The 23,646-nt window shown below is 31.9% G+C and overlaps 1 protein-coding gene across 1 annotated transcript in view; it reads left to right on the top strand.

The window, feature by feature from the left end:
• LOC142544305 (uncharacterized) overlaps positions 1-23,646 on the top strand; it is a 57,476-nt gene that overhangs the window by 13,365 nt on the left and 20,465 nt on the right. The window contains exons 2-7 of the mRNA XM_075651366.1: positions 10,369-10,500; positions 11,205-11,399; positions 11,601-11,957; positions 12,204-12,481; positions 12,893-12,938; positions 14,108-14,479. Of these exons, the coding sequence (XP_075507481.1) occupies positions 10,369-10,500; positions 11,205-11,399; positions 11,601-11,957; positions 12,204-12,481; positions 12,893-12,938; positions 14,108-14,479 (1,380 nt within the window). The remainder of the gene's footprint in view (positions 1-10,368; positions 10,501-11,204; positions 11,400-11,600; positions 11,958-12,203; positions 12,482-12,892; positions 12,939-14,107; positions 14,480-23,646) is intronic.

The raw sequence follows: 23,646 nt of genomic DNA, 5'->3' as shown, positions 1-23,646 counted from the left end.
ACATGATTTCGTCCTCGAAATCTCAAGCAATCATATCAAAGGTAATCAAATAAGAAATAACAGAAACTAAAATAGTAAACTCACATCAGTGGAGTAACTCTGGGAATTCCTATCTCATATCTGATTCAGTCTCCCAAGTAGCTTCTTCAATGCCATGACGAGTCCACTGGACTTTCACAAGTGGGATGGTCTTCGTTCTGAGTTGCTTTTCTTTACGATCAATAATCTGAAACCGGTTTCTCAATATAACTCAGAGACTCATCAAGCTCAGCCTCGTCTGGCTGGATAATATGGGAATCATCGAGGAGATATTTCCGTAACATCGATACATGAAAGACATCATGTATTCCAGATAGAGAAGTCGGTAATGCAAGTCGATAGGCACGATCTCCTATCTTCTCGAGAATCTCATACGGACCAACGTATCTTGGAGACAATTTGCCTTTCTTGCCAAATCTGACCACACCCCTAAAAGGAGAAATCTTCAGGAATACTCGATCTCCTACCTCAAATACCAACGGTCTACGTCGAAGGTTGGCATATTTGGTTTGTCGGTCCTGAGCTGCCTTCATTTTCTTCTGAATCGGTTTCACTTTTTTCAGTCATATCTCTGATCATGTCAGGTCCAGTCTCAGGAACTTCAGAGATATCATCCCAATAAAGAGGGGATCGACACTTCTTTCCGTACAAAGCTTCAAAATGTGCCATCTCAATACTCGTCTGATAGCTGTTGTTGTACGAAAATTCACAAAGTGGCAATGCATCTTGCCATCCAGTGCTAAAATCAAGCACTACAGCTCTCAGCATATCCTCCAATGTCTGGATCGTTCCGCTCTGACTGTCCGTCAGTCTGTGGATGATATGCGGTACTCAGATGCAACTTCGTACCTAGAGTCTGCTGTAAACTCTGCCAGAAGTGCGAAGTGAACCGAGGATCACGGTCTGATACAATCGACTTCGGCACTCCGTGCAATCTGAACACCTCTCTAACATAAATCTCAGCCATCTGGTCATACATGTATGTCCTCTGGTACGGAATAAAACATGTTGATTTGGTCAATCTGTCAATCACGACCCAAATTGCATCACCACCTCGGGAGGATCTCGGTAAATGCGTCACAAAATCCATGGAAATGTGATCCATTTCCATTCAAGAATCGATAAACTGTGCAGTAGACCTCCTGGTTTCTTTCTTTCAGTCTTTACCTGTTGGCAATTCAGACATTTTGACACAAATTCTGTGACATCAGATTTCATTTGCTTCCACCAAAACTGTGTCTTCAAGTCATTATACATCTTTCTGCCACCAGGATGGATACTGAATCGACTGTTGTGCGCTTCAGTCAATATCTGCTGTTTCTACTCTGAAACATTCGGCACAACAAGACGATTATTCACATACAGTACATCCTTACGTATCTGAAACTCTGATTGATGACCTGATCGGACCATCTCAATCGATTTCTGAACTTTTTGATCAACTTTCTGAGCCGCTTTAATCTTCAAAATCAGCTCTGGTTCAGCTTGAATAGCATATAATCTCAACGGTCTACAATATGTCTCAAATACCAATCCAGACAAACAGCAGTCTTCAATCAAATTTGAAACACCTATTGTCGATAAGGATAAAACACATACCTTTCGACTCAATGCATCCGCTGCTGCATTGGACTTTCCCGGATAGTTTTTGATTTCACAATCAAAGTCTTTCAGTAAATCTAGCCATCTTCGCTGTCTCATATTCAGTTCTGATTGTGAAAACAGATATTTCAAACTTTTGTGATCAGAATAAATTTCAAATTTCTCACCGTAGAGGTAGTGTCGCCATATCTTCAAAGCAAATACAATGGCTGCCAATTAAAGATCATGAATTGGGTAGCGAGTCTCGTGTGGCTTCAGCTGTCTCGAGGCATAAGCAATCACATGCCCTCGCTGCATCAACACACAACCCAAACCTCTGTGAGAAGCATCACAATAAACAACAAATCCACCAGTACCTGAGGGAATAGTCAGTATCGGTGCACTGGTCAATCTTTTCTTCAATTCCAGAAAACTGGACTCGCAGTTTTCTGACCACACAAACGGAGCATTCTTCTGAGTTAAGTGAGTAATCGGTTTGGCAATACTCGAGAAATCTTTAATAAACCGACGGTATATCCTGCCAAACCCATAAAACTGCGAATCTCTGGCACTGATGTTGGTCTCGGCCAAGAAATCACAGCCTCAACCTTGCTGGGATCCACTGATATACCGTCTCCGGATATAATATGCCCTAGAAATACAACTTGTCTCAACCAGAACTTGCATTTCGACAGTTTAGCATATAACTTCTCAGTCCTCAGAATTTTCAACACAGTTCTCAAATGTTCTGCATGCTCAATCATATTCTTCGAATAAATCAAAATATCATCAATAAAAATAATCACTAAATCATCGAGATATTTTTGAAATACACGGTTCATCAGACCCATAAACACAGCTGGCGCGTTGGTCAAACCAAACGGCATGACAATAAACTCATAGTGTCCATACCTGGTTCTGAACGCTGTCTTCGAGATATCAGAATCCCTGACTCTGAGCTGATGATATCCAGATCTCAGATCAATCTTGGAATAAATAGAAAAACCCTGCAACTGGTCAAACAAATCATCTATACGGGGCAATGGATACCGTTGCTTTGTTCAGTTGCCGGTAATCAATGCAGAGTCTCATTGAACCGTCTTTCTTCCTCACAAACAACACGGGAGCACCCCAAGGAGATACACTTGGTCGGATGTATCCCTTTGCCAATAAATTCTCCAACTGATCTTTCAACTCTTTCAGTTCAATCGGTGCCATTCTGTACGGAGCTCTAGAAATCGGAACTGTACCTAGCATCAACTCAATGCTGAAGTCTATCTCTCGAATCGGAGGCAATACAGGAATCTCGTCTAGGAAGACATCAGCAAACTCACACACCACTGGCAAGTCCGCCAATGATGGACTCGACTTCAGTAAATAAACTGAATATACAAGGAATCCTTCCGCTCCTTTCTGCAATAATCGAGTCATAGATAATACGGATATCAAAGGAATTCTGGCTCGAGAACCCTTATCGTAAAATTTTCACTCCTCAGCCATCTCAGGTCTGAATCTCACAATCTTGTGGAAACAATCAACTGCAGCTCTGTACTTGGTCAACATATCAATTCCGATAATACAGTCAAAATCAGACAACCCAAGCACAATACAGTCTAACTCAATCTCATGCCCGTCATATCGTAGTATACAAGATCTAACAGAAGTCACTGATACAAGACCTTTTCCCAAAGGAGAAGAAAGAGATACTACAGTAGATAGGGACTCAACAGGTAATGCATGCATCAATGCAAATCTCTCAGAAATAAATGTATGTGATGCACCAGTATAAATCAATACATAAGCAAGGTAACCAGAAATAGAACAGTTACCTGCAACGACATCATCAGGTGCATCATGTTCCTGCCCCTCAGTCAAAGCAAAAACTCTGGCCTGCTGTCTCGGAGGCTGGCTCACTGTCTGGCTTCCTCCTGGCCTCTGCTGTGACTGGGTAGACGGTGCTGGCTGGAAAAAATGGACAGCAGATGGTCGTCTCCCGGTCTGAGCCACTGATCCAGATGACTCTGCTGCCTGGGATCCCTGTGCACCTCTCTGGGGTCATACTCGGGAAAAATGTCCCTGCTGTCGACATATACGACAAGAGCCAAACACTCCTCGGCACTGCTCTATGGAATGCTTCCCTCCACAAGTGCTGCAATATGATCCTGTATAACTTTGGCTCTGACCAGTCTATCTCGAGCCACTGGAACTGGAAGAACTGCTGCCAGACTTCTTAAACTGTCTTCCTCTGGCTTTCAGATAGTCCTTCTTTCCACCACTGCTGCTACCACTCTCGAATCTTGGAGGGGGTTGCTGTGGTATCGGTGCTGGGGCAACATATGAAGCTCCTCTCTGTCTCATCGGACCAGCTTCTGCTCCCTTTGCTCTGTTCAGGGCATAAAAAAAGTTGTTTGGTCGCCCAGTGTTCACCAATGTAAATATCTCTGGATTCAAGCCATTGATGAACTGATCAGCCACCGCTTCTTCATTCTCGGCCACAGGTAGAGCAAATCTCAATAGTGTAGAGAATTTAGACACATATTCCTCAATGGTCAACTGCCCTTGTCTCAGATTCGCAAATTCGGCCCCCTTGTCCTTCCTGTATGAAACTGGAAAGAACCGCTGATAAAATTCGGTCTTAAACACATTCCAGGTAATAGTCGTACCTCTATGCTCCAATGCCTTCTTCGTTGTAATCCACAAGTTCTTTGCAACGTCATGCAACTGGTGCCCTATCAGTTTCACTCTCCGCTCATGAGTGTAGTCCAAAGAGTCAAACATCATCTCTATGTCGTCTAACCAGCTCTCACAATCCACTGAAGTCTCAGTGCCCCTCAGAGTCGGCGGATGAAAAGACTGAAATCTCTTCAATAATGTCTCCATCGGAGTGGCTGTAACATCCATCGGAGGATTTAAAGTACTGCCCTGTTCCAGAATTCTTCAAGGAGGCATATCTGATTATCAAAAGGGTTAGCAATCACAATTGACAAATCTATCTCAGTCCCTTTCTGATCATCTTACCGCTGATCTAGAATCGGTGCTGATTCATTCTCAATAAAACATATTACCATATCAAATCAGATAAATCAACTAACATGTATTAAAGCAGTAAATCATGCTAGCAATCAAAAGCAGAAAAGAAAACTCAATCTACCCCGCTCACTAGCTTCTATCTCAATCTGAAAGATCTATCAGCTCTGATACCACCTGTTGTGGGGACCCGGATGGTAATCAAGTTCATAATCGTCATTGTGACCATTTAATCAATTATAATAAACAGGGTCTAATTTTTTTTTTAAAATACAGAACGTAATGAAAATCATACTAGTATACATATCAGTATAACATGAGGTACAAGTCCTGTACAGCATACATTCATTACAGACGAAAGTTCAACAACTAGCTATCAAGTGTTCAAACCCTATCTACAGCAACGTCAAAGTCCGTGGTCTCCACTCTATTCATGATCTCTCGTCATCTCCTCGACCCTGATCCTGTCCCACCTGTTGTCATACACACATACAAACACGATAACAGCCGGATAATTTCGATGAGAATATAATCCCAGTATAAATCAACGAACATGCAATCATATGATAAACATAAAAGCATGGACAGATAACAGCAATATGTATCAAAATCTGAAACATAATCAATATAAAACTGTCGACAATGCTCGTGACTCCACGACTCAAACTAGACTCAATCCTAGTCTAGGGATCCCGGTTTCCAGACGTTGGTATTCCTATATAGACCAACAGTAATAGTAGAAACTCCGATTCTATCCATGTCGATATAACCAAACATCCAATGTCTTGACCTATCCGTCACAGACTGTGGCACTATCGCCAATACACTATCTTGTGATATCGTGCAATGTGCCAGTGACGATTCCATCACTATCGGCGCTTATGTCACAAGATCACTCGACTAATACTCATCTAATACATGCTTTCTATACATCCATAGAACAAGCATATCAAGTCAAAGCAATGAACATAATAATAAGAAGTATGTGATTTAGGGAAACTCAAGTATATCCTTTTTGAGTCGATCTCACAGTACCACATTGACTTATACATTTCGTTCGTAGTCTCGGTCTGAAGCAATATCAGTTCTAAACTCAAGACTGTCTCTGTAAATCTGAAACGACATATCGAGAATCATAATATCAATATTCCATTCCCAATTCAATACTGAATCTGATTAATCTGAATTTATTTCAAAATCAACAGCATAACGGAACAATCTCGATATCCCCGTCAATACAATATCAGCAGATATCAATTACATAAAAATAAAAATTAGTTTTGATAAACATAAAAATTGTACATTAATTAAATGTTTTATAATATAAATATATAGTTTTTGTTTTATTAAATGTTTAAATATTATATGTTTTATAATAAATTGTATAAAATATAAGTTGTTGTGTAATTACAGGTTTTTACTATTTTTTACAGGTTCGATAAAACAAGAATAAACTTGGCGTTGCGAATGGGATTAATGTGATTCTTGGACCTGTAGAAAGTTGATATTAATATCTACAATATTGGTGGCAAGCATGAGATAAAAATCCTCTCACAATTGGGATCAAATTAAGCAACAAATAAAGTTACCAAAGGAGTGGCAGTTTTACCATGCTCTAGTATTTTGACCATATTTCTCAAATTACTTGGTCAAATGGTTTGAAAAAAATACCACAACTAGACAACTCAATTATCCACATGTTTCTTTTTATGTGAAGAAGCAAATTTGGAGAAGAAGATTTTCAAAAGTGATGTGTAATATAATATAATATATTGAAACACCAATGAAGACTTTTGTGTAAAAAAATAATATTTTATTTGTTGTTGTCTCCCCAAATTTGGCTATAAAAAGGGGTGCATTGTAATGTATTGAGATATCCCTCATTCTATGAACAAACCTTTGAGTTCATAATATTTCTCTCTATATTTTTTCTTTATTTTTTCATTTAAATATAATTAGCATGTTAATTTCATATTCAAAGTTTTACACTTTGAATAATGAATAGCTAACTTCCTAAAGTTGAGATGAAAAGGTGAAACTCTTGGCATGATAATAAGGTTACTATAAGGTAAGAATCTATGTTTTATATTATTTAATCATTATTTATTGTTTATGTTATATTTATTTTTTTAAGCATTTTTATACCCTACTTATAAGTGAGAGTTTTGATTTATTGTTGCTATATGTTACACTAAATTCTTGGAACCATTTAAATGTTAGTTTGGTATTACCAACCATTTAAAGTGGATGCCTTGATTTATTATATATAAATATATTATAATATTAAATTCTTGGAACCATTTAAATGTTAGTTTGGTTTTACCAACCATTTAAATTGGATTCCTTGATTTATTATATATGAATATATCATAGTATTAATTTATTGATACCATTTAAATGTTTGTTTGGTTTTACCAACCATTTAAAGTGGGAACCTTGATTTAGTGTTTACAAATATATATAGCACAGTAAATACTTGACCACATTTATAAGTTTTGGTATATATTATATACTTATAAGATAATAATATATAGCATAATATAAATATGATTATTTAATATATTGGAACCATTTTATTAAGTGGATTTCAATAATGTTCGTTAATGTTAACTTTATTAAAATACCAAGAGTGGATCCTTTAATCTCAACTACTTAAATTAAAATTTGAACAATTAAAATTTACCCATTAAAGATTAAAACAATTAAAATTAAAAAGAAACAAAAACAAAAAAAAAAACAAAAAGACATTGTAGTGGACTTGTAATTACCTTAGCTTCCATGTGGATACGATAATCGGACTCATCGAATTATACTACTTGTAGGACAACCTGCTCTTGGGAGTGCAACAATCAAAGTCGCAACAAGTTTTTGGCGTCGTTGTCGGGGAAGTATAATTTAATTTCAAGTCTATTTAATTTTTTTTATAGTTTATTTTTCTTTATTTGAATTTTTATTGCTTTTGTGTGTTTTTATTCTTTTGCATTTGCATTGGCATGAGCATTTGGTCACGTACACTTAGTGGTCGACTCATTCGAAATAACCCTTTATTTTTACAAAACATGGCGGAAGAACCTATCCAAGAAAATGAAGATGAAATTCAATCTCAACATGATCATGATAGACGAAGAACACTTAGAGATCACATGAATCCTACACGTACTAGTGCACCTTCATGTCTAGTTTTTCCCCCTGATGCATCTCATTTAAATTTTAAGCCTGGTATTATCCAACTTTTACCCATTTTCATGGCTTAGATTCTGAAAATCCATACATGCATTTACAAGAGTTTGAAGAAGTGTGCAACACATATAATGATCTAAATTGTAGCATGAACACCATTCGACTTAAGCTTTTTCTTTTTTCTTTAAAAGATAAAGCTAAAACTTGGCTACAAAATCTTAGATCGGGATCCATTCGAACTTGGGATGAATTGCAACAACAATTTTTGAAAAAGTTTTTTCCATCTCATAGAACAAATTCTTTCAAAAGGCAAATCATCACTTTCACTCAAAAACAAGGAGAAACTTTTTATCAGTGTTGGGATAGATACAAAGAATTGCTTAATCTTTGTCCACATCATGGTTTCGAAATTTGGAGAGTTGTTTCTCAATTTTATGAAGGCTTAACACCTAAAGATAGGCAAATTGTTGAATTTATGTGTAATGGAACATTTGAAGATAAAGATCCAAATGAGGCAATTGAGTATCTCGATTCATTAGCTGAAAATGCTCAAAATTGGGACACTATAGGTACAATCGAACCATCAAACAAGATTCAATCTCCTACATCTGATGGAGGTATGTACACTCTCAAAGATGAACATGATCTTCAAGCTAAATTTACCTCTTTGGCAAGAAAAGTTGAGGCACTTGAATTGAAAAAGAATGGTCAATTAAAATCTGTTCAAGAAATTGTGTGTCACATCTGTGATACAAGTGATCATTTTACAAAAGATTGTCCCACTTTGCCCTCTTTTAAAGAATGTCTCCATGAACAAGCCAATTTTTTGAACAATTTCAAAAGGCCAAATTTTAAACCATTTTCTCAAAATTACAATCCAGGTTGGCGAAATCATCCAAGTTTTAGTTGGAGGAATGATAATGCTGCACAATTTTCACAACCACATTTCCAAAATCAACAAAATTTTCAAAATTATGCACCTTATGTTCCTCCACCTAAAAGAAATTTGGAAGATAATGCTGCACAATTTTCACAACCACATTTCCAAAATCAACAAAATTTTCAAAATTATGCACCTTATGTTCCTCCACCTAAAAGAAATTTGGAAGATACATTGAATTCTTTCATTGCAAAGCAAGAGTCTATCAATACTCAAACTGCTCAAACCATGACAGATTTGAAAGATACTCTTGCTAAATTTTGCATCTGCACTTAATGTTCATGAAAAAGGTAAATTTCCTTCATAACCTCTGCCTAATCCCAAGGATCATCATTCACAAACTGGAACTTCTGGAACTCAATCGATGGATCAGGTAAAATCTGTTATTACCCTTCGAAGTGGTAAGGTTGTGGAAAAATCCATTCTTTAACCTTGTGAAGATGATGATAAATCAACTCCAAAGGGTAAGGAAGTGGAACCCATAACTTGCGAAGAGGAGGTTCAACAGACAGTGTCACCACCATTCCCTCATGCATTGAAAAATACAAAAAAATCAAATTTGAATTCTGATATATATGATATTTTTAAACAAGTAAAAGTTAATATTCCTTTATTAGATGCAATAAAACAGGTACCATCATATGCTAAATTTTTGAAAGACTTGTGCACTGTGAAAAGAAAATTGAATGTGAAAAAGAAAGCATTTTTAGCCGAACAAGTAAGTGCGATCATTCAAAATAATAATACTTTGAAATACAAAGACCCTAGTTGTCCTACTATTTCATGTATTATTAGAGAACAAAAGATTAAAAAAGCCTTGCTTGATCTTGGAGCTTGTGTGAATTTACTTCCATATTCAGTTTATCAAGAACTCAATCTAGGCGAGTTAAAATCTACTTCGATAACACTTTTACTTGCCGATAGATCTGTTAAAGTGCCAAGAGGTATGGTAAAAGACGTATTGGTCCAAGTTGATAACTTTGTATATCCTGTCGATTTCATAGTTTTAGATACACAACCTATCGAAGCTTGTAATGCAATTCCTGTAATTCTGGGTCGTCCATTTTTAGCAACTTCTAATGCCCTTATAAATTGCAGGAATGGAATAATGAAGTTGTCATTTGGTAACATGACCTTGGAGCTCAATGTTTTTAATCTTTGTAAGCAACCACATGACAAAGGATATGAAAGTGAAGATGAAAATCTTATTGAAACTCTTGTGGAAGAAAACAATCAAGAAGGGAGTACTCGTGATCAATTAGATATTTGTTCAATTGAAACTCTTAAAGAAAATATTGAAATTGATCTTGATGATTTTATCAGGTATCACTCGTTACCAGGATCAGAGAAAGAATTTGATGCAAAATATGAGAACAAAGACGAACCACCCATATTGGAGTTAAAACCCTTGCCAGAAGAATTGAAGTATGCATTTCTTGGAGAAGATGAAACATATCCGGTGGTAATTTCTTCCAAACTAGAAAGTGATCAAGAAGGTAAATTAGTTGATATGCTTAAAAGACATAAAAATGCAATTGGTTGGACACTAAAAGATCTCAAGGGCATTAATCCACTAATTTGCACACACAAAATTCATTTAGAACAAAATGCTAAAACATCTCAACAACCACAAAGGAGATTAAATCCACACATGAAAGATGTTGTGAAAACTGAAGTTCTCAAACTACTTGATGTTGGGATTATCTACCCTATTTCTGATAGTAAGTGGGTAAGCCCAACACAAGTAGTTCCAAAAAAATCTGGCATCACAGTGATAAAAAATGAAAAATGTGAATTTTTAACAAGTCGAGTCCCATCTAGTTGGCGGATGTGTATTGATTATAGAAAATTAAATGACGCCACTAGAAAAGATCATTTTCCATTACTATTTTTGGATCAAATTTTAGAAAGAGTAGCAGGTCATCCATACTACTCTTTTCTTGATGGATATTCAGGTTATTATCAAATTCCCATTGCACTCGAAGATCAAGAAAAAACTACATTCACATGTCCTTTTGGAACATTTGCATTCAGAAGGATGACATTTGGTTTATGCAATGCCCCAGCAACATTTCAAAGATGTATGCTAAGCATTTTTTGTGACATGGTTGAAAATTGTTTGGAAATTTTCATGGCTGATTTAACTGTCTTTGGGAATACATTTGATAATTGTCTTGAAAATTTGGAAAAAGTTTTAAAAAGATGCGAGGAAAAAAGTCTTATTTTAAATTGGGAAAAATGTCATTACATGATTACTTCTGGAATTGTTTTGGGACATGTCGTGTCATCTCATGGAATTGAAGTTGATAAAGCAAAAGTTGATGTCATTGCCAATTTACCCCCTCCAAAAACCATTAAAGAAATTCGCTCATTTTTGGGAGGTTTATAAAGGACTTTAGTTTAATCTCTAAACCCATTTGTAACCTCTTAACAAAAGACACTGCATTTGAGTGGACTCAAGAATGTCAAAATGCTTTTGATAATATTATTCGACATTTAACATCAGCTCCTTTCATGCAACCTCCTGATTGGTCTTTACCATTTGAAATCATGTGCGATGCGAGTGATTATGCAATCGATGCAGTACTGGGTCAAAGAAGAAACGGTAAGCCTTATGTGATATATTATGCAAGTAGAACTTTAAACAATGCTCAAATGAATTACTCCACAACTGAAAAAGAACTACTTGTTGTAATATTTGCATTAGATAAATTTCGTTCTTATTTAATTGGATCAACGACTATTGTGTTTACTGATCATTCTGCTATTAGATATTTGTTGACCAAACAGGATGCAAAGCCACGACTGATACGATGGATTTTGTTACTCCAAGAATTTGGCATTGTGATCAAAGATAAAAAAGGAACCGAGAATGTCGTAGCCGATCATTTATCGAGACTAGTAACAGGATCATCTTGTGAAATGACACCAATTAACGATAATTTTCCTGATGAACATCTATTTTCAGTTACTACTACACCTTGGTTTGCTAACATAGTAAATTTTCTTGTGACAGGAAAAATGTCACCGCAATGGAGTTCCCAAGATAAAAGAAAATTTTTGAATGAGGTAAAAAACTTTTATTGGGATGATCCGTATCTGTTCAAGTATTGTCCAGATCAAATTTTTCGACGTTGCATACCCGACAATGAGGTAAGTAGTGTCATTAAATTTTGTCATTCAGAAGCATGCGGAGGACATTTTTCTTCAAAGAAAACGGCTGCAAAAATCTTGTAGTGTGGATTTTATTGGCCCACTTTGTTTAAAGACACCCACAAAATCTGCAAGATCTGTGAAAATTGTCAAAAATTGGGTGCGATTTCAAAAAGAAACATGATGCCTTTAAATCCTATCATTGAAATTGAAATCTTTGATTGTTGGGGAATAGATTTTATGGGACCTTTTCCACCGTCGTTTGGATACTTGTATATTTTAGTTGCAGTTGATTATGTTTCCAAATGGATAGAGGCAATTCCATGTCGAACAAATGATCATAAAATCGTCATCAAATTTTTAAAAGAAAATATTTTTAGTAGATTTGGAATTCCTCGGGCCATGATAAGTGATGGGGGAACTCACTTTGTTAATAAACCATTTGCTTCATTAATGAAAAAATATGGTATTACTCATAAAGTAACTACTCCTTATCATCCTCAAACAAATGGACAAGTTGAATTAGCTAATAGGGAGATAAAGCAAATTTTGGAAAAAACTGTTAACTCAAATAGAAAAGATTGGTCTCTTCGACTTAATGATGCACTTTGGGCATATCGAACAGCTTTTAAAACATCATTGAATATGTCTCCCTATAGGTTGGTTTATGGAAAACATTGTCATTTGCCTGTGGAATTGGAACATAAAGCTTATTGGACGATCAAAACTTTAAATTCAAGCATGGATGATGCCAACAAATTGCATAAATTGCAACTTAATGAACTTGATGAACTCAGAAATGACGCGTATGAGAATTCAAGGATTTATAAAGCAAAAATCAAATCATTTCATGATAAAACAATTCTTAGAAAATCTTTTGAGATTGGTAAAAAAGTTTTTCTTTATAATTCTCGACTTCACATATTCCCAGGAAAATTACGATCAAGATGGACTGGCCCATATGTTGTAAAGCATGTGTATACTTATGGAGCTGTGGATATTGAAAATCCTAAAAATGGTGATATTTTTAAAGTAAATGGACAAAGGCTTAAACCATTTTTAGAAAATGAAATCTTTCAAGAAGAGTTTATTTCCCTTTCTGATCCTTGATTTTTTTTGTGTTGCATTTAAGTTTGTTTGTTTTTATTTCAGGTTTTCTTAATATTTTTATTTTTCCCGGTTAAATGGCGGATAACGGTACTCCGTGACTCTCATAGTCGGTTAAATCAGTTTCCCACAATTGCTGATACAAAAATAAAAAAAATAATAATTTCTTTTCTTTTCAAAATGGATGAAATTCTCTCAAAAATTTGTAAATATTTTCCCTCTGTTTCTGAAAATGTTCTAAGAAACATTTATGCAGGAAGGTGTGAAAGATTGAGATTGCTAATGCAAAAAGGAATTCCAGAAGATATTCGTCTTGTAATAGAAGCTAAGGTCCGATTAGGAGGAGAAGTTCCACAATCATTGCTCATTCGGTATTTGCCTGGATTAGGAAAAAGCACTTATGCGAAAAAACGAAGGGCCAAAAGTTTAGGGGTTTGTCATAAGTGTGCAAGATGGACTTGTGACAAACGATGCAGATCTTTGGGATGTGTTTCCAATAACAGAGAAGATAAAATTGGTTTCATTAAGAATGGGCTGAGTAAGGAGTCTTTAGATAACATCTTATTGACTCTTGAGACGCATTCTAGTGGACATGTGCATATTGAACTTCTCCGTTTATGGAAACAATTCCAAGATGAGCGTCATAGTCTTGGGAATCCGACTAAAAAAGACCCTGTTTGCCAATTTATAAGAAAATTGGATGGGAAGCATATCTTCGACTCATAGAAGGCGTTGAAGCCATTTCTGGACGTAAAACCAGAGGAAAATTGTGAGCCACAATCACACTACTGTTTATATGCATGTGTGTTATTATTGTTTTTACTATTTATTCTGTTTACAGCTGTGACCCATAGTTTTGTCATTATAACATATTACTCCTATAAAATCTCTCATCTTTCTCTCTATTTTCACAGACCAAAAAAAAAAGTAAAAATATGGCTGGATCCTCTGCACAAACATTGAAAAATATTTGTGTATTTTGTGGGTCGAGTCCTGGAAAAAATGAAGTGTTTGTAGAAGCAGCGAATAATCTTGGAAAGATATTGGCTGAGAGAAAAATTCACTTGGTATATGGGGGAGGTAATATTGGGTTAATGCGATCTATTTCAACATCTGCTTATCTTGGAGGTAGTCAGGTTTTGGGTATTATTCCTACAGCTTTAGCTGAAGGAAATATTACAGGTGTTACGATTGGGGAGGAATTAAAAGTTTCTTCTATGTATGAAAGAATCACTCAAATGATTGAAAATTCTGATGCTTTTATCGCACTACCAGGTGGTTTTGGTACATTAGAAGAAATTTTTCACACTGTTTCTTGGGCACAACTTAATATCCATAATAAACCTGTGGGCTTGTTGAATATCAATAATTATTTTGACAGTTTGTTGACATTTCTTGATAAAGCTGTGGAACAGAATTTCATTTCAGAAAATTCACGACGGATGCTCATCTGTGCTTCGACTGCCGACCAATTAATTGATGATTTGGAAGCTTTTGTTCATAAGCCTGATCCGATGATAACAAAGATCAATTGGTCGCAATCAAGCAGTAAGAAAAGGAAGTTGGATCAGTTGATTTAAAAGTCGTGGATTGGTTTGCGTTTGTTTCAGTTTGTTATCTTCAATAAAATTCCAAGTGATATCTCTTTCATTACGTACTCTTTATTAATAGTTATTTTGACATTAGGGACAATGTCATATTCTGATTAGGGGAGAACAAACTTATAAAAAAAAAATTTAAAAAATAAATAAAAAAAATAATATATATTATTTTAAAATAAAATCATGTTTATTGTTTGTATCTTAGTAATTTTTGCAAAAATGTCATACATTACATGTTTGAAAGATTTAAATTAGAACATGCATTGATCTATTTAAGAATGTTTAAATTTTTATTTGAAAAAAAGTCAATTTTAGTATTCTGATCAATATAAAAATATGATTTATAAAATCTTTTTGAGTGATTAACCATTGTGATAAAATCAGGTATTAAAGTATATGGCCCAAGATATACCTTATAAGAGTGCCTATAATTTTAAACTCACACATATTTTGTGAGTGAGTGGAGAGGATTGAGAAAACAGCTTTCGAGCCTTTATTGATCATGAGAGAGACTATCTATTGTTTAGATCTTGAGTTCTTATTTTGAAGAAAAAAAATGATATTTCCTGAAAAAAAAAATGGGAGAAAAATACAAAAAGAAAGATATTGAAGATCTATGTAATTTTTAAGTTATATGCTACGACCCATATATCTCTCATAAAAAAAAAACAAACAAAAAACAAAAAAGAGAGAGAAATTTATTGTACAAATTAAATAAATATGTGGTCAAGAAGCATAAACTTAGTCTGATTCCATGATGTTATGCAAAAAAGAAAAAAATATCAGGAAAAAATATATAATAAGAACAACTAGATTTTGAATCAATGGATTTTCTATCTTTTGATTAGTTTGGCTCGTTTGTCTGTCAGCATTCTGTAAACCATTTTTCTGAGCATTTATCTGTATTCCAACTCCATGAGAGAAATCGTTGCCATAAATTGAAACATTTATTAACCTGTGAGGATATGGAGTTGAGACTCTTACTAGGAATTTCTGAAGGCCGTGTACATTTAACTACCTGAAATAAGCTTTGAATTGATCATCTCAAATTATTTCATAAATTATAATTATGATGATCTTGATATAACTTTGACAATTTTCAAATTTAATTTAAACACTTAGATAGTTTTGATTACATTTCTATTTAAATTAATCAATATGTTTTGTATTGCTATTAACGCTTAAATTGCTAGGGACTAGCAATAAGCTGGTTGGGAGGTGTGATAAACACAAAAATTGTACATTAATTAAATGTTTTATAATATAAATATATAGTTTTTGTTTTATTAAATGTTTAAATATTATATGTTTTATAATAAATTGTATAAAATATAAGTTGTTGTGTAATTACAAGTTTTTACTATTTTTTACAGGTTCGATAAAACAAGAATAAACTTGGCGTTGCGAATGGGATTAATGTGATTCTTGGACCTGTAGAAAGTTGATGTTAATATCTACAATATTGGTGGCAAGCATGAGATAAAAATCCTCTCACAATTGGGATCAAATTAAGCAACAAATAAAGTTACCAAAGGAGTGGCAGTTTTACCATGCTCTAGTATTTTGACCATATTTCTCAAATTACTTGGTCAAATGGTTTGAAAAAAATACCACAACTAGACAACTCAATTATCCACATGTTTCTTTTTATGTGAAGAAGCAAATTTGGAGAAGAAGATTTTCAAAAGTGATGTGTAATATAATATAATATCTTGGAACACCAATGAAGACTTTTGTGTAAAAAAATAATATTTTATTTGTTGTTGTCTCCCCAAATTTGGCTATAAAAAGGGGTGCATTGTAATGTATTGAGATATCCCTCATTCTATGAACAAACCTTTGAGTTCATAATATTTCTCTCTATATTTTTTCTTTATTTCTTCATTTAAATATAATTAGCATGTTAATTTCATATTCAAAGTTTTACACTTTGAATAATGAATAGCTAACTTCCTAAAGTTGAGATGAAAAGGTGAAACTCTTGGCATGTTAATAAGGTTACTATAAGGTAAGAATCTATGTTTTATATTATTTAATCATTATTTATTGTTTATGTTATATTTATTTCTTTAAGTATTTTTATACCCTACTTATAAGTGAGAGTTTTGATTTATTGTTGCTATATGTTACACTAAATTCTTGGAACCATTTAAATGTTAGTTTGGTATTACCAACCATTTAAAGTGGATGCCTTGATTTATTATATATAAATATATTATAATATTAAATTCTTGGAGCCATTTAATTGTTAGTTTGGTTTTACCAACCATTTAAATTGGATTCATTGATTTATTATATATGAATATATCATAGTATTAATTTATTGGTACCATTTAAATGTTTGTTTGGTTTTACCAACCATTTAAAGTGGGAACCTTGATTTAGTGTTTACAAATATATATAGCACAGTAAATACTTGACCACATTTATAAGATGTCATACATTACATGTTTGAAATATCTAAATTAGAACATGCATTAATCTATTTAAGAATGTTTAAATTTTTATTTGAAAAAAAGTCAATTTTAATATTCTGATCAATATAAAAATATGATTTATGAAATCTTTTCGAGTGATTAACCATTGTGATAAAATCAGGTATTAAAGTATATGGCCCAAGATATACCTTATAAGAGTGCCTATAATTTTAAACTCACACATATTTTGTGAGTGAGTGGAGAGGATTGAGAAAACATCTTTCGAGCCTTTATTGATTATGAGAGAAACTATCTATTGTTTAGATCTTGAGTTCTTATTTTGAAGAAAAAAAATGATATTTCCTGAAAAGAAAATGGGAGAAAAATACAAAAAAAAGATATTGAAGATCTATGTAATTTTTAAGTTATATGCTACGACCCATATATCTCTCATAAAAAAAAACAAACAAAAAACAAAAAAGAGAGAGAAATTTATTGTACAAATTAAATAAATATGTGGTCAAGAAGCATAAACTTAGTCTGATTCCATGATGTTATGCAAAAAAAAAAATATCAGGAAAAAATATATAATAAGAACAACTAGATTTTGAATCAATGGATTTTCTATCTTTTGATTAGTTTGGCTCGTTTGTCTGTCTGCATTCTGTAAACCATTTTTCTGAGCATTTATCTGTATTCCAACTCCATGGGAGAAATCGTTGCCATAAATTGAAACATTTATTAACCTGTGAAGATATGGAGCTGAGACTCTTACTAGGAATTTCTGAAGGCCGTGTACATTTAACTACCTGAAATAAGCTTTGAATTGATCATCTCAAATTATTTCATAAATTATAATTATGATGATCTTGATATAACTTTGACAATTTTCAAATTTAATTTAAACACTTAGATAGTTTTGATTACATTTCTATTTAAATTAATCAATATGTTTTGTATTGCTATTAACGCTTAAATTGCTAGGGACTAGCAATAAGCTGGTTGGGAGGTGTGATAAACATTAAAATTGTACATTAATTAAATGTTTTATAATATAAATATATAGTTTTTGTTTTATTAAATGTTTAAATATTATATGTTTTATAATAAATTGTATAAAATATAAGTTGTTGTGTAATTACAAGTTTTTACTATTTTTTACAGGTTCGATAAAACAAGAATAAACTTGGCGTTGCGAATGGGATTAATGTGATTCTTGGACCTGTAGAAAGTTGATGTTAATATCTACAATATTGGTGGCAAGCATGAGATAAAAATCCTCTCACAATTGGGATCAAATTAAGCAACAAATAAAGTTACCAAAGGAGTGGCAGTTTTACCATGCTCTAGTATTTTGACCATATTTCTCAAATTACTTGGTCAAATGGTTTGAAAAAAATACCACAACTAGACAACTCAATTATCCACATGTTTCTTTTTATGTGAAGAAGCAAATTTAGAGAAGAAGATTTTCAAAAGTGATGTGTAATATAATATAATATCTTGGAACACCAATGAAGACTTTTGTGTAAAAAAATAATATTTTATTTGTTGTTGTCTCCCCAAATTTGGCTATAAAAAGGGGTGCATTGTAATGTATTGAGATATCCCTCATTCTATGAACAAACCTTTGAGTTCATAATATTTCTCTCTATATTTTTCCTTTATTTCTTCATTTAAATATAATTAGCATGTTAATTTCATATTCAAAGTTTTACACTTTGAATAATGAATAGCTAACTTCCTAAAGTTGAGATGAAAAGGTGAAACTCTTGGCATGATAATAAGGTTACTAAAAGGTAAGAATCTATGTTTTATATTATTTAATCATTATTTATTGTTTATGTTATATTTATTTCTTTAAGCATTTTTATACCCTACTTATAAGTAGGAGTTTTGATTTATTGTTGCTATATGTTACACTAAATTCTTGGAACCATTTAAATGTTAGTTTGGTGTTACCAACCATTTAAAGTAGATGCCTTGATTTATTATATATGAATATATTATAATATTAAATTCTTGGAACCATTTAAATGTTTGTTTGGTTTACCCAACCATTTAAAGTGGGAACTTTGATTTACTATATATAAATATATTATAATATTAATTTCTTGGTACTATTTAAATGTTAGTTTGGTTTTACCAACCATTTAAAGTGGGAACCTTGATTTAGTGTTTACAAATATATATATAGCACAATAAATACTTTAACACATTTATAAGTTTTGGTATATATTATATACTTATAAGATAATAATATATAGCATAATATAAATATGATTATTTAATATATTGGAACCATTTTATTAAGTGGATTTCAATAATGTTCGTTAATGTTAACTTTATTAAAATACCAAGAGTGGATCCTTTAATCTCAACTACTTAATTAAAATTTTGAACAATTAAAATTAACCATTAAAGATTCAAACAATTAAAATTAAAAAGAAACAAAAACAAAAACAAAAACAAAAAGAAATTGTAGTGGACTTGTAATTACCTTAGCTTCTCTGTGGATACGATATTCGAACTCATCGAATTATACTATTTGTGGACAACCTGCTCTTGGGAGTGCAACAATCAAAGTCGCAACAAGTGTTTGTAAGCTAAGGGAATTACAAGTCCACTACAATGTCTTTTTGTTTTTGTTTCTTTTTAATTTTAATTGTTTGAATCTTTAATGGGTAAATTTTAATTTAAGTAGTTGAGATTAAAATATCCACTCTTAGATTTTAATAAAGTTAACATTAACGAACATTATTGAAATCCACTTAATAAAATGGTTCAAATATATTAAATAATCATATTTATATTATGTTATATATTATTATCTTATAAGTATATAATATATACCAAAACTTATAAATGTGGTCAAGTATTTATTGTGCTATATATATTTGTAAACACTAAATCAAGGTTCCCACTTTAAATGGTTGGTAAAACCAAACAAACATTTAAATGGTTCCAAGAATTTAATATTATGATATATTCATATATAATAAATCAAGGCATCCACTTTAAATGGTTGGTAAAACCAAACAAACATTTAAATGGTTCCAAGAATTTTATATTATGATATATTCATATATAATAAATCAAGGCATCCACTTTAAATGGTTGGTAAAACCAAACAAACATTTAAATGGTTCCAAGAATTTAATATTATAATATATTCATATATAATAAATCAAGGCATCCACTTTAAATGGTTGGTAACACCAAACTAACATTTAAATGGTTCCAAGAATTTAGTGTAACATATAGCAACAATAAATCAAAACTCCCACTTATAAGTAGGGTATAAAAATGCTTAAAGAAATAAATATAACATAAACAATAAATAATGATTAAATAATATAAAACATAGATTCTTACCTCTTAGTAACCTTATTATCATGCCAAGAGTTTCACCTTTTCATCTCAACTTTAGGAAGTTAGTAATTCATTATTCAAAGTGTAAAACTTTGAATATGAAATTAACATGCTAATTATATTTAAATGAATAAATAAAGGAAAAATATAGAGAGAAATATTATGAACTCAAAGGTTTGTTCATAGAATGAGGGATATCTCAATACATTATAATGCACCCCTATTTATAGCCAAATTTGGGGAGACAACAACAAATAAAATATTATTTTTTTACACAAAAGTCTTCATTGGTGTTCCATGATATTATATTATAGTACACATCACTTTTGAAAATCTTCTTCTTGGAATTTGCTTCTTCACATAAAAAGAAACATGTGGATAATTAAGTTGTCTAGTTGTGGTATTTTTTTCAAACCATTTGACCAAGTAATTTGAGAGATATGGTCAAAATACTAGAGCATGGTAAAACTGCCACTCCTTTGGTAACTTTATTTGTTGCTTAATTTGATCCCAATTGTGAGAGGATTTTTATCTCATGCTTGGCAACAATATTTTAGATATTAATATCAACTTTCTACAGGTCCAAGAATCACATTAATCTCATTCGCAACGCCAAGTTTATTCTTGTTTTATCGAACCTGTAAAAAATAGTAAAAACTTGTAATTACAGAACAACTTATATTTTATACAATTTATTATAAAACATATAATATTTAAACATTTAATAAAACAAAAACTATATATTTATATTAAAAAACATTTAATTAATGTACAATTTTGATGTTTATCACACAAAAACTTGTTGCGACTTTGATTGTTGCACTCCCAAGAGCAGGTTGTCCACAAGTAGTATAATTCGGTGAGTCCGAATATCGTATCCACAGGGAAGCTAAGGTAATTACAAGTCCACTACAATGTCTTTTTGTTTTTGTTTCTTTTTAATTTTAATTGTTTGAATCTTTAATGGGTAAATTTTAATTGTTCAAATTTTAATTTAAGCAGTTGAGATTAAGGGATCCACTCTTGGTATTTTAATAAAGTTAACATTAACGAACATTATTGAAATCCACTTAATAAAATGGTTCCAATATATTAAATAATCATATTTATATTATGTTATATATTATTATCTTATAAGTATATAATATATACCAAAACTTATAAATGTGGTCAAGTATTTATTGTGCTATATATATTTGTAAACACTAAATCAAGGTTCCCACTTTAAATGGTTGGTAAAACCAAACAAACATTTAAATGGTTCAAAGAATTTAATATTATAATATATTCATATATAATAAATCAAGGCATCCACTTTAAATGGTTGGTAATACCAAACTAACATTTAAATGGTTCCAAAAATTTAATATTATAATATATTCATATATAATAAATCAAGGCATCTACTTTAAATGGTTGGTAACACCAAACTAACATTTAAATGGTTCCAAGAATTTAGTGTAACATATAGCAACAATAAATCAAAACTCCCACTTATAAATAGGGTATAAAAATGCTTAAAGAAATAAATATAACATAAACAATAAATAATTATTAAATAATATAAAACATAGATTCTTATCTTTTAGTAACCTTATTATCATGCCAAGAGTTTCACCTTTTCATCTCAACTTTAGGAAGTTAGCTATTCATTATTCGAAGTGTAAAACTTTGAATATGAAATTAACATGCTAATTATATTTAAATGAAGAAATAAAGGAAAAATATAGAGAGAAATATTATGAACTCAAAGGTTTGTTCATAGAATGAGGGATATCTCAATACATTACAATGCACCCCTATTTATAGCCAAATTTGGGGAGACAACCACAAATAAAATATTATTTTTTACACATAAGGCATCCACTTTAAATGGTTGGTAACACCAAACTAACATTTAAATGGTTCCAAGAATTGATCATCTCAAATTATTTTATAAATTATAATTATGATGATCTTGATATAACTTTGACAATTTCAAATTTAATTTAAACACTTAGATAGTTTTGATTACATTTCTATTTAAATTAAACACATAAGTCTTCATTGATTACACCAATGAAGACTTATGTGTAAAAAAATAATATTTTATTTGTGGTTGTCTCCCCAAATTTGGCTATAAATAGGGGTGCATTGTAATGTATTGAGATATCCCTCATTTTATGAACAAACCTTTGAGTTCATAATATTTCTCTCTATATTTTTTCTTTATTTCTTCATTTAAATATAATTAGCATGTTAATTTCATATTCAAAGTTTTACACTTTGAATAATGAATAGCTAACTTCCTAAAGTTGAGATGAAAAGGTGAAACTCTTGGCATGATAATGAAGTTACTAATAGGTAAGAATCTATGTTTTATATTATTTAATAATTATTTATTGTTTATGTTATATTTATTTCTTTAAGCATTTTTATACCCTACTTATAAGTGGGAGTTTTGATTTATTGTTGCTATATGTTACACTAAATTCTTGGAACCATTTAAATGTTAGTTTGGTGTTACCAACCATTTAAAGTGGATGCCTTGATTTATTATATATGAATATATTATAATATTAAATTCTTGGAACCATTTAAATGTTTGTTTGGTTTTACCAACCGTTTAAAGTGGGAACCTTGATTTACTATATATAAATATATCATAATATTAATTTATTGGTACCATTTAAATGTTTGTTTGGTTTTATCAACCATTTAAAGTGGGAACCTTGATTTAGTGTTTATAAATATATATAGCACAATAAATACTTGACTACATTTATAAGTTTTGGTATATATTATATACTTATGAGATAATAATATATAACATAATATAAATATGATTATTTAATATATTGGAACCATTTTATTAAGTGGATTTCAATATTGTTCGTTAACGTTAACTTTATTAAAATACCAAGAGTGGATCCTTTAATCTCAACTACTTATATTAAAATTTGAACAATTAAAAATTACCAATTAAAGATTCAAACCATTAAAAGAAATAAAAAACAAAAACAAAAAGACATTGTAGTGGACTTGTAATTACCTTAGCTTCCCTGTGGATACGATATTCGGACTCACCGAATTATACTACTTGTGAACAACCTGATCTTGGGAGTGCAACAATCAGAGTCGCAACAAGTTTTTGGCTGTAGAAAGTTGATGTTAATATCTACAATATTGGTGGCAAGCATGAGATAAAAATCCTCTCACAATTGGGATCAAATTAAGCAACAAATAAAGT

This window comes from Primulina tabacum, chromosome 5 (assembly GCF_025594145.1).
Source record: "Primulina tabacum isolate GXHZ01 chromosome 5, ASM2559414v2, whole genome shotgun sequence".
Lineage (NCBI taxonomy): Eukaryota > Viridiplantae > Streptophyta > Magnoliopsida > Lamiales > Gesneriaceae > Primulina > Primulina tabacum.
This window is presented reverse-complemented; position numbering and strand designations above follow the sequence as displayed.